Source organism: Hyperolius riggenbachi, chromosome 9 (assembly GCF_040937935.1).
Source record: "Hyperolius riggenbachi isolate aHypRig1 chromosome 9, aHypRig1.pri, whole genome shotgun sequence".
In the NCBI taxonomy this organism is placed as follows: domain Eukaryota; kingdom Metazoa; phylum Chordata; class Amphibia; order Anura; family Hyperoliidae; genus Hyperolius; species Hyperolius riggenbachi.
The window spans coordinates 123,193,065-123,206,226 of NC_090654.1; the positions used below are offsets into that span (position 1 = coordinate 123,193,065).

The window sequence follows — 13,162 nt, forward strand, 5'->3', positions numbered from 1 at the left end:
TCCTGCTCATTGCAGTGCATGCTGGGGCATGTTTATTTAATAATTTATGCAAGTGACCTGCACAGTTAGCAGTTGGATGGCGGGTAATGAATAGGGAAATGTGCAAATGTGTGAATTACTTTCTTTTCTTTTTTAGTAGATCAGCATGCAGCAACTGGAAGAGCTAACCCTGTACAGAACAGCACAGTGCCTTTTTGTATCTGCATGCAATTGGCACTCCCTCCGCATAGGCATTCACAGCAGCACTAAACTCAGGAAGCACAATACGCAAGTGATCAGGCCCCAAGTCTTCACCTACACCTTTGGAAACAATTAGTTTCTTTACTTGTGAAAAAAAACACCCACTTTTTCGATAACATGTCTATAAACACTTCTCGGTACTCAGCCCAGCTGAAAGGGATTCTGGGATTGTAACTAGGTCAGTTTTCCTGTTAAAAACCCCCCAACTACTACTCATTACACACACACACTCTTCTTTATACATTCAGTTTATTGAGACTTCTTGCGCTTCATACAGTCATGGTACAGCAGAATGAAACTTCAGAGAGTGAATTCATAAAAGCAGCAGTGATGAAAGAAGGAATATTGCTTCATATCTCAGTCACCCCACACTCCACACTCCACTCTCTTCTTCTTAATAATTGAAGTGGAGTATTTATTGCGAAGTGCTGTGATGTTCAAAGGTGCCAATTTAATGCACTTCTATAAACTGGGCCCTAAAGGGCACATGTATAATGTGGCAATAAATACACTCCCCAGAATATTGCTGCACAACTCAGCACTTCACAAGTAAACCTTCAATTCAATCCGGTTATATAGTTTCAAAGTCTCCTTTTCCAAGTTTACATTACTGCAGTGTGAAGCAGTATCCATTGCCTGTCGTGCTGAACTAATGACATGACAGATTGTCTGTTCTGTCATTGGTCACTCTGGGTCATGTGATATACAGTAACCAGTGACAGAGCAGGAAAAGCCTGGTGTCTAAAGCATGATGAGAGAAAGAGGGAGTGGTGGTAGAAGATTACCCTCGAGGGTCTGAGCTTTCCCTAAGAGCCAAAGATAATCTCCTGTACATTAACTACGCATTTACTTGGGTTTGATCTCTTATTAGGGTCTGTGATTTGATAGTAGGGTCTGGTGGCTGCTTACTAGGGATTGATGAGATGCTAAATTATTATTTGTTCTGCAGTATTTTACAGAGTAAATAGTCATGACTTTAACTGTCCCTCTGAGGAGCTCTTAATCGTATCCCTCCCACGGTCTCCTAATATCTCTACTATTCTCTAAGTAGTGGAATTCATCAGGTTCAGAGGTGTAGCAATAGCCATAGCAGCTGCCATGGGGCCCTGGAGCAGAGGGGGCCAAGGTGCTACTTGTAATTACTTTCTTGTGTTCCTCCAACCTCTGACTTTGTCTCAGTCTCTATGAACTATATGCAGTGTAGATTGCACAAGAATGTAAATTGCCTAGTCAACTCATATCCATAGAGTAGGGGCAGGTGGTATGAGACTGGAGTATTCAAATCCACAAAGTCCAAGCATACAGTGTGCTGGCTGGGATTTGCATCCTGGACTCTAGTACTGCAAGAAGAGAGTGCATACCTCCCAACTTTTTGAGACAAAAAAAGAGGGACACTTTAAGACACTCCCTGCCACACCTCTCGCCAGGCATATCACAAAGGATTAAAAATCAAAACATTCAGTTTTATCATTCAAACCACACGGGTCCTTTATATTATCATTCGTTTTTCTTCTCTTTGACATTTGAAAATAAGAAATATATCAATTTGATTGATGGGATTAAAGTTTAGAGTAAGATAAACACATTTTTAAGAAGAAAAATACATATAAACACAGATATATTCATTAGTATTGAAAAAGGGACAAATAAGGAAGAAAGAGGGACAGATGGATTTGGTTCCCAAAAAGGGACTGTCCCTCCATAAAGAGGGACAGTTGGGAGCTATGAGAGTGTCATCCAGCACACCAGTGTGGTACAATGCATTTAGTCACTCTTACCTATCAACATCTACAGCTCAATAACGTGCATTGCTTAGAACTAGGGATGCTCATTATGATTTCGTGGAATTGAAATTTCCAAATTTCCAATCGGAACTCGGAAATCAGAAACCGGAAATCGGATTTCTGCAGAAATGCTGCATTACTGCAATTCTGCAATTGTAGCCCAATTACAGAGCTTGAAATCAATGGACCAATCAGAGAATGCAGAAACAACTTGGAAGTATTGGCCAATCAGAGAATGCAAAAAATTACAAAAAAAACTACTCAGATATCGGAAACCCCAACTCAGAAATCGGATTTCTGTAGAAACCCAATTCGGTAATTTTAGTGCAATCACAGAACTCGGAAGCATTGGACCAATCAGAGAATGCAGAGTCAACTCGGAAGTGTTTGGCCAATCAGAGAATGCAAAAAAATGATCCAAATAAACACTACTCGGGAATCGAAAATCTGAACTCGGAAACCGATCGGAAATCCATGAAATTGGTAATCGGCATTGGCGGAAATCTGAATTTCTGCGAAATAGGAAATTGATATTTCTGACCATTCCTACTTAGAACCTGGAAAAAAGGCTTATTGTAATACAACAAGGAAAATATGATGCTGTCCAAATCAATCTTTAACAGTAAGGGGGTCCCATAGCAATATCTTTACTGGGCCAATGGACTTAATCCATCTGGCATACAAAAAATTCTCCTCCACAATAGAACAGGAGAAGGGTGACACATAGTCAACTTCCTTCATGAATCAAGCACATAGAGATCCATAATCATCTATCCCAAACTCTGATAATGTACATGCGCTGCCACAACAAGAGTTAATATATCAAATATGCAGTGAGAGTCAAGTACAAAATGCCCCCCCCCTGGGGCCCATAGCAGCCACTATCACTTGCTCTGGAGTTTGCATTGCCCCTTTACATTTCTATTTCCATGAGGCAGGGGTCACACTGACTTGAATTTGTGTGTGTTTTGCCAAAATCAGGTTCATTGCACATCTAACGTATTTTAATGGAATCCCATTCTTCCTGCATTTGTATGTAATTTGCATTTCAAAGTCACATGGCGGGTCTGCTTTTTTCCTGAGATGTGCGATTCATGTTTCAGTGCAAGCCAATAGCAACATAGAAATATCGCATTATAATTGCATTTTTGCATGAAATTTTACGCCCAATTTTAAAATGAATAAATAAACTACATTCTCATGTAAATTAACTTCATTGACATGCAAGAAAAATCATTAAATACAAATTTGCATAGCAAAGCGTACAAAAATCGCAAAAAACCCACACAAGAATGAGATAAACAAGACCCGAAAGATTGCGAATGCAAATATGTGCATGTGAGAAATTGCATACAAAATCGCTATGACAAAAAAAAAGGATCCTGAATGCCTGATAGGAACAACACAGACAGGTTTTTAATTGTATACGTTTTTATAAATGAGCCCCAGTGTAGAATATGTCATGGAGATCATACAATAATCCACCACCCAGTCTGCACATTTTATTGCTCATTTGGTATCTGTCTGCCTGATGTCGCTGACTGAGCTGTGAGCTGGAGGCAACCGCCGTGTATGCCTATCCGTGGGCCAGTCACAGGAATCTTGGAAGGCAATAGCTCTGCTGCATTATGATTCTGAGGACAAAATAATCAGCATTCAAAATATTTTACAGCTCTGAGGGGGATCATTTAGGAGGGACGAGAGGGAGGGGGAATGAGGGGAAAACACCACACACAGTCAACAACAACAAGAACATATGTTGAAGGTAATAAGATACATGGCTTTATGGGTGTCGGGAGAGCGGAGAACCGAGTGTGTTTGTACAACTTTAATGACGCGGTATTGTTCAGTGAGCATATATTTGAAATATATTATATGTCTAAGGAGGACAAATGGTGTCCTCAAAGGGTTTGTGTAGGTAAATAGTAAAAAGTTTAACCCCTCTGCAAGGGAAAAAAAAGCTGCATTGCACCAAGTGCAATAAAACTATTGTAGATTGCTACAACTACTCTCCACTGGCAGGACTTCAGCTGGAAATCTAATGAGCGCTGCTTTTGCCCCCACCATCTTTGTCTTAATTAGTCGAGCTGCTCGTTAGATGTAGTCATGTGACCAAATGTGTCAGAGAATGGAGTCATTATTATGATTTATTAATGTAACAAATATTTTATAGCCCCTCTATGTGGCACCCATGGGACACCGCAGTTTGTGTTCTACAGGGTAAAAGGTGTACACACCATAGTAAATGGGCACATGCTTTATGAAAAACAGGCAGCATTAACCCTATGCGTACACATCTATGAGATGCCCACGTCATATAGACGAGGAGGACTCTAAGAAACACCTGACAATATATTTAGACAGGTGTTTCAGAAACTTACCATTCTACAGATTTTGCACTGACAACACATTATTTTTGAATTAAATCTGACCTGAGAGGTGTATGGAAGCTGCCATATGTATGTAAAAAATGCAGATTGCCTGGCTCTCCTGCTGATGCTCTGCCTCTAATACTTTTAGCCATAGACTTTGAACAATGAAAGAATGCAGATCAGATATTTGACTTAAAAAAGTGATCCAAGCAAATAAAAAAGGAAAGATCCACTTACCTGGGGCTTCCTCCAGCCCGTGGCAGCCGTCCTGTGCCCTCGCTGCAGCTCTGGTGGCTCCTGGTCCCCTCCGCCGGCGCAGCCCACCTCACCAGGTCAGGTTCCGGGCTTCTTCTGCGCTCCACCACACGGGTCACGTTCTGCGCCTGCGCAGTACAGTCCTGATGACGTCGTAGAGAGACCATGGAGCTGCGGCGAGGGCAAAGGACGGCTGCCACGGGCTGGAGGAAGCCCCAGGCAAGTGGATCTTTTTTTTTTTAAAGCCTGGATGTATCCTTTAAGTCTAATTGCATTTGCCACATGCTTGTTTCAGGTGGGTGATTTAGAGACTACTGATGCATGAAAGTTCATCAGGATGCCAGGCAACTGGTATTGTTTAATAAGAAATACATGTGGCAGCCTCCATATCCAGTAATGTAGCAATAGGGGGTGCAGAGGTTGCGATCGCACCTGAGGACCTTGGACCAGAAGAGCCCTAAAGGGCCCTCCCTCAACCACAGTATTAGCTCTCTATTGGTCCTATGCTGTTAGTAACCACTTCTTTAGATGCTTTGTTAGCAGTTATCAACAAACTGTTTCCCATCCCGTTCTAGTACCTCTGGAACTGTGGTTGTCCGTGGCAGGTTTTGGTCCGCAGTATCGTTTGCTATGTATAGAGTGCTTAGGGGGGCCCAATGTAAAACTTGCATCAGGGCCCACACCTCCTTAGCGATGCCATTATGCAATTATCCCACTCAAGTCAGTTGCCCTTTATTGTCTGGGTTAGGACAGTTTCTCATTTAAATAATCTCTGTGATCACCCAAAGGGAAACTCCATGTAACAGTAGAGAAGTGCTACACAAATCATTTTGTAATTTATTATTATTGGAATTTACCTTTCCTGGCGTCAGGAAGTAAAAAAAATAGCTCAGCAAAAGCGTATTGAAAAGAGCTTACAAAAGTGCTTTTCTAAGCGCAAAGCACAGGGAAAAGCGCTTAAAAAAGCAAATCGGTCAGTGCTTGCGAAAGTGCTGGCGATTTATAATGTGAACAAGTACAAACTGTTCTTTTTGCTAATAACAGTCATGCATGCCTTTCAGTATTACTGCATTTTTGTCCCTATGACAATCAATTGCATATTTGAAGTGTTTCCGAGCTGAAGCTCGGGTACAAAATGAGATACTTGCCTAAAGAGAGGGAAGCCTCAGGTTCCTTTTGAGGCTTCCCTCCCCACTCTTATGTCCTCCGTCGCTGAGCTCAGCTCTTCTCCCTGTATTGTGGCGGCGCAGTAGCCGCGCAAACTCGCCCATGCATTCCTATCCTCAGAATACTTACCTTCAAAAGTTGCACCACTTGAATTGTCTCTTGCAATACATGTGCAAGCAATTCTGTCTTCTGATTTTAAATGCCTTGTTCTAGTTGATTACTAAAGTTGCATTAAGCAATTGGTATGTTTTAGCTTACAATTAGAAAGAGTAATTTCGTTTATAGCATATGGAATTTATAACATGACATGTCTCTGCATACTTTCATTTAATTCATGCTATGTCTATTTCATAGAACCAGAAAGGAAAAGAGAGGAACTTTATTTTTGTGTAAAAATTCCATCATGATACAGTAACAATTGAATTGTGTTAATTTATCGATTCAACACTATAAATGTGTAGCTTGGGGCAGAGAAACGTCTGCAGATGCCATAAATATATATATATATATATATATATATATATATATATATATATATATATATATATATATATATATATATATATATATTTTAGGATAAGAGGAAATTATATTAAAGAGTAACAAAATTTTCAGCCTTATTTCTTCTATCCTATAAGTTCTTATACCTGTTCTAATGTGGTCTGGATTGCTGCAGCCTTTTCTAGTTGCACTTTCTCTGTTATATATCTAATCTTCTTTTCTTTGTCAAGCTTTGTCGACCCAGATAGGAATTCACTGCCTCTGCTGTGATAGGGAGAAGTTATGCACGCCCCTTGCAGGCTCTGTGTGTGTACTGTGTGTATGAGTCACAAGCAAGGTATTTGCCATGTACATTTGCCAGGTATATGCCAACTGAAGTGATAGGCTGCCATATTTATTTCATTTAAGCAATACTAGTTGCCTGGCAGCTCTGCTGATCTATTTAGCTGAAGTAAGTGTCTGAATCACACCAGACACAAGCATGCAGCTAATCTTGTCAGATCTGACAATAATGTCAAAAACGAAAAGAAGTACAGGAGCGTTACCTTTTTAATATATAAATTATCTGCATAAATATGCACTTACAATGTTGAAGTAGATAGTTGCACGTCAAGCCCCCAGCGGGTCCTCTCTCTGCTCCACAGCTTGGCCAGAGCTGTGGGAGCGGTGTGCGTCTGGAGGGACAAGTGGCGGGCGGCGTTAACCACGCCTTCTTCAAGTCCTGAAGAAGGACACAGCTCCTGACCAAGCTTTGGAGCAGAGAGAGGACCGCTGGCGGCTTGACACGCGCAACTATCTACTTCAACATTGTAAGTGCATACTTATGCAGATAATTTATATATTAAAAAGGTAACTCACCATTCAAGTGCTCCTGTTCTTTTTTTCGTTTTTACACAGTTAACTGGCACCATCCAGTCTTTGAAGCAGCGCCTAGGAGCAAAATACCCCACACCCAGCCAGCATAGTGAAGCAGAGCGCAGGATATCTGTTAATGTCAGAAACACCTGATTTGCCGCATGCTTGTTCAGGGTCTATGGCTAAAAGTACTAGAGGCAGAGGATCAGCAGGGCAGGAGAGCCAGGCAACCAATATTGCAATATAAGGAAATAAATATGACAGCCCCAATACATGTCTCACTTTAGTTTTCCTTAAGCAGTTTTCATAATCAGCCCCCATGTCTCTGTGTCCCCTTTTAGAATTTCTAAAGATTTAGTTTACATTTGTAATGTTCATTTAGCACCCTGTAATGGGATTCTCAGACCATTTTTTGAACAGTACTGGGTCTCCAGAGTACAGGAATAACCGTTTTGACAAGCACCTGGGCAGGGGGCATTGACATTTCTTTAATAATTTGGATTTAGTTAGCATCTGACAGTTAGTTATTGGGTCCTGGGCAGTTTTATGATCAACCAGCAGATGGAGTGTGTCTGCCCATGTGTAAAGATGCATATTTTCAGATCAGACCAGGAAGTAAAGCAGCTCTGAATGAAGAGCAAGACTGTCCATACCAACCTCAGAAAAGGTCTAGCATGAACGGACAAGGTGGACTACAAACCTTCTGGCACTATGCCCACATAAGAGGTTGTATTTTCTATCATTCCATCAAAACGTGACAGAGTAGCATTATATTCAAAAATATCCAATGTACGAAATTAAACCTATGGCCTCCAACTGTAATGAGAAGACTGTTCCATTTTATTGGAATATATTTATTCTCTCAGACTATTCATAACTCTAGCTATCTCTGAGCTCTTCTCTGTCTCACCTGTGATTCGCTTGTAACCTCCGGTGCCTCGTCTCTCTGCAGTATGTCTGCCTTGATTGTATCAAGAGCACCTAGTATCCAGCCGTGCTGCCTCCGTATCTGCTTCTGCAACTCCTTCCATTGAGCGGTAATCATCTGCAGCATCTCCTGGAAACCTGTTTCAAAGTGATACAACATGCTGAGTGCAAGACAAATACTCAGAATATTGCTTATTGTAAATGTGTGCATGAGAAGGGAAGCAAGGTGCAGGGAGGCTGCTTGGCAGCTCTATAGAATACATGAGCTATTTGCTGGAGTCTTGCGGTGCAGTTTGCAGGGCTCATAGACTCTAAATATCATGATCATATGGGGGTTATTTAGTAAGGTAAATGCAATTAAAAAGTGGTGTTTACCTTGAATGGCTATTTACTGCAAACAGCTGTGACCACTTAGTGAGCATCTGCAGCAACGCCAAAATTGTTAGTGCCATCACAAAGGTGGAGGACACTTTAACCTCTAGCGAGGCATACAGCTGGCGTTCTTTTCCTGACACACTCCATTAAGAATGTTGTAAATCAGTTGTAAATAACTACCTGTGACAAAATGTGTCGGCATATGTAGAACGCAGCACCGCCTCGTTTCCTGCCAACTCCCCCGCAGGAAAGGAAAAGAGTGCCCTCTGGATGCTCGAAGATAGATGACAATATGTACGTGCCATTTAGATATTAGCAGGAGACCACAGACCTGTTCTAATCCTATTTGGTGCTAGCTGCTATGGCACATATAACAAAAGACAAAAAAGGCTTTACCATCAGACCTAAAGTCAAAATGCAAGGTTTTCATGTAGGGCCTATTCACATTGCAGTATGTGAAGAGAGTGCAGTGATTTATTTTATTATGCTTTAAAACATAATTTTCTAAATTTTTCTTGAAAATGTTTGTTTTAAAACAATTCTTGGTTTCTAGCCTAAGCTGCCTCAGACCCTGGGACTGTAACACGGCCAGCTTTAAGACTAAACCACTTATTTCTCTGTATTACACATTATGGGGCATAGTTATCAAACCCAGTGCAAGGACAATTAGAGCAAAACCGGTGCAAATGTGATGGAAATGGCCAAATCAAAGATTTTGGTTGTTCAATATGAGAAACTACTCAAATTTTGCCCGTTTTGCTCCAAATGTCCTTGTATTTTTTATATATTTGCTCCACTATTTCTTCTCATCATTGCCCTTCCGTCCCTTATCTCCCAGAAAGGAAAACATTTTCTCAACCCACTCCTCAAGTTTCCTGCAGCTGCCTGCTGCATCCTAATACAGCTCCCGATGTGTCACCTGACCATCTGGTCAGGGGCACACATCGGGAGCTGTGCAGAGGATGCCGTAAAGCAGCCGGCAGCTGCAGGAAGGGAAAAGGACCAGTGCTCTAGTAAGTGGTTTCTGCTGCGCTCTGCATTTGCTTTTTTTTGGGGGGGGGGGGGGGTTTGAAGTATTAGTGCTAAGTTGAGGCCCCCATTTGCTTGAACTCTCAAGCACCTGGAAATGACACATGCATCAAACAATAACTTCATGTGCTGTATAACCATTAACCAAGACCCTACTGAGTAGCTGACACAGGCCAAGAAAGCCATCCCGTAGGACTGAAACACTACAAAGTATATAGGGTAAAAAAATATATATACAACATAGCACCATATATAATGTGTTTCATTGATTAAATTGATTCAGCGTGGAAAGGGGTTAGAACCTCTTTTGGGTTATCACTGTTGTCGAGGTTCCATTTGGGTAATTTATCGTCGCTTAGTGTCTGTGTGGACCCCCCCATAACCCTCCACAGATTCAATATAACCCCTTATATGTCATGAGACAGAAGAGAAACTGGGAAGGTGGGTGAGGAGCTGTGTCACTAGCTGGGTAGGGATGGGAAGAGATATGTTTAGTTTTCGGGTGAAGCCACACTTCCAATCAACAGGACACAATCTGGGGAGATTTTTGTCACTACACTACAAGTCAGTAAGGTTTAGGAGAAAAAAAAAACCTTACAGTGTTTTGAAAGATTATTATATGACTACAAAGGGGGCATATATAGTTTCACTTTTTAAAACTATTTCCAGTACTCTTTCACAATTGAAACCTGACTGGCTACAGAGTGTTTAATATGCCTTTGCACTTATCTTGGTGAAGTGAAGTGTTTTTGGTAACCAATCAGAAAAATCCTTTTATTTCCCGATACTGAAAAGAGTGGATCATGCAGTTCTGGCATTTCCATCTCTTCCCAAGAGAAAAGTGTACTGAATTTAGCACAGGAGATTTTACAGTAGTGACTTTAGCACTAAGCATAACAAAGGAAGCAATGTGTGTATATATAACCATCTCGGTCACTGTAAGCGAAGGTCTCCGTGTTAATGTAAATATTAATAATACATCAAAAGTCAGCTTGTTATTTACTGACACACAGTATGAATCTCGGCGTTACTGTGTGCCTTCCCTGTAACTCATTACTATTTCATGCAGAATTTCATGCTTCAGTAACAAGTCACAGCTGGGAGTCTTGCTGCTTACAGAGGGCAGCTTGGGCCATACACACCCTCTGCAATAGCCACTGACAGAAGCTGCCCACCCTAGCAGGACCAATGCAGAAGGAGAGAGAGACTTCTCATAGACCAGCTATGCCATCCTTAGCTAGAGTGTACATTCATTTTTACTTTAATTTGACTTTGTGTATTTTAGTTATATTCTTTATACCCGTAAATGTCCAAAACAAATACAGATTCATGTTTCATAAATATGAATGTACTAACATCCTCTGGTCACATACTGTATACATATTCCTAACTACATAAAGTAACCCTAAAGAAAACCATGGTAATAGAAAAAGAGCATGTGAGGAAAAACTGCATAACCAGAGGTAATATCTAGTGAAAGCTCTGTACATAACATTCAGTAGTTGCAAAGTTAAGACCAATATAATAAAGCAAAGGGAAATTGAGAGTAAGAGGAGGAGAGCTCCTTCACCTCCCTATTGGTCAGTGAAACCATACATCTCAATAAAGAACCAATAGAGAGCTATGAAAAGTTAAACAGTGACATCCCACTTACAATGGAAGACTTTCTCACGAAACTCAAAACTGACCTATAACTGTCATTGAACGATCATTTCCGCGTTGGGTACAGGGGTGCAATTAGGCAAACGACACTTTACAACACGCGGCAATAAAAACCGTCACAAGGGATTGTATCTTTATGATCCCCGACGACTCACGTGTTTGTTTGAACTCTGGTTCGTGACTGTCGCGTGCCGTTGTGTGTTCCTGCGGGCAGGAAGATGGACTGGGGAACCTTGTTTGTCGGGAGGCATCGCTGTGAGGTTCCCTGATCCATCGTCAGGTGAGTATTCAGCTTAAAGCTATAGACCGACTAGTCCACTGACTGCTATAGAGGGTGGGGTGGAAACAATGGCGTAACTACAATTCATGGGGCTCCTCAGCAAAACTTTGATGGGGCCTCACCAATGTTCACACCCCTTCCCCTGCCTCCCCTTGGTGCCCTTCACAGCCTTGGTGCCCATCTCCCAAGGGTCATAAAACAAGTGTGGCCATCATGATCTTCACACCCATAACAAGTGTAGCCACCAAAACAGCTGATCGGAAGTATAGTCCACTGTATAAGAGGTAAGAAAAGTTAGTAGTTGAGGCCCCAAAACAGTTCTGGGCCCCACCGATCGCAGGGCTGCTCCCCTTTAGGTTTTCCCTGGGTGGAAATGCTGGAACATGCAGGAGATGAGGATCTGCAGGGAATAGAGGGGGGCACAGAGCAGCGTCCTTACAAGTAAGAGGCTTGGGTGGCCAACCAATCAGAACAGTAAGGCTGCCCAGATAGAGCCTTATTGTTCCTGTACATTTTGTTGCAGGCACAGTTTAACAGCAGACAGTAATTTGCACATCATTCTACTAAGTATAATTCTGAAAGAAAAAATGATTTGTCCTCAAGATTAATTGAAAATATCCTCTGGCTATATACTAAATCATGACATGCGCAAAGTTATAAATATTATATTAGGTTAGGCTGACAATATGAGTAATTTGCTGGGTTTTCCAAATTACTGGGATTGTTATTATGCTAGAGATCTGATCAGCCAGCATCTGATGAGATGATCCTAGGTAATCCTCTGCGAATCCACAAGGATGTTCTCTCTGCTAGATCTTCTACAAAGGTGTGCTGAAGTTTTTACTTCATTTCTTTTAGTTCTTATGCTTTGCCTAAAAAAATGAACTGGTTACAAGCATACACATTCAGCTCCTTACACTGCCAGGTTGCCAGCTTACCTAGATTTGTGTGGTGCAGGCAGTGAAAATGTTGGAGAAGTCAGGCAGGAGTTCAGGCTGGTATTTTGAACCCTGTTATTACTGTAAGTGCAAACTGATACTCTACTACTGGCTTTACAAATTAGGTTTTTTTCGGGTGGTGTTTGAGGTGTCTTCTCCTGCCTAACATCTGAATGCAACCACTCTATTTCCCTTACCTGAATGTATACTCCTTCCTGACAACTGACACTAACCTTCTAAACCCAATTATTAATTGTTACCTCCCCCTACTCTGTCCCCAGTAACCCTTCTAAAATAACCACTAAGGGCCTGAACCCGCTGGCGCAGTTTTGTCCACATTTCAGTTACACATCAATGTTACAGATGCTGAAAAGCGGACAGAAGCGTACACAACTGCATTAGCGTGTTAAGGCCCTAACCATAAGCGCTAACCTTAACAGTTACCCACAATCCTTCATCTTCATTAGTCACTGTAAATTTTGGCTTCTGGCACTTAGCTATTGTATAACTGTAAGCCTTCCATTGGCTACAATATATAGCCAATGACAGGTGTTCAGCTAAACACCAAGTACTGGTGCCCAAATGTTATAGCTTTCTGCCACTATTTAACATTAAACTAATGGCTGCACCCATGTCTATGTTAAAAAGTCATGCCCATTACTGAATGACACAACAGCAACATGTCTCTATGAGGGAGGAGGTGTGTAGGAGTGAGCTATAAGCAACAGAAAGCTTACTTCCACACCTGCTGGTATACTAGGCACTGCAGGGACACAG

The 13,162-nt window shown here is 41.5% G+C and overlaps 1 protein-coding gene across 1 annotated transcript in view; it reads right to left on the reverse strand.

Annotated features, from left to right (window-relative positions):
- Window positions 1-13,162, reverse strand: part of AKAP6 (A-kinase anchoring protein 6) — a 357,905-nt gene that overhangs the window by 152,283 nt on the left and 192,460 nt on the right. Inside the window, exon 7 of the mRNA XM_068253456.1 lies at window positions 8,085-8,239. Within this exon, the coding sequence (XP_068109557.1) occupies window positions 8,085-8,239 (155 nt within the window). The remainder of the gene's footprint in view (window positions 1-8,084; window positions 8,240-13,162) is intronic.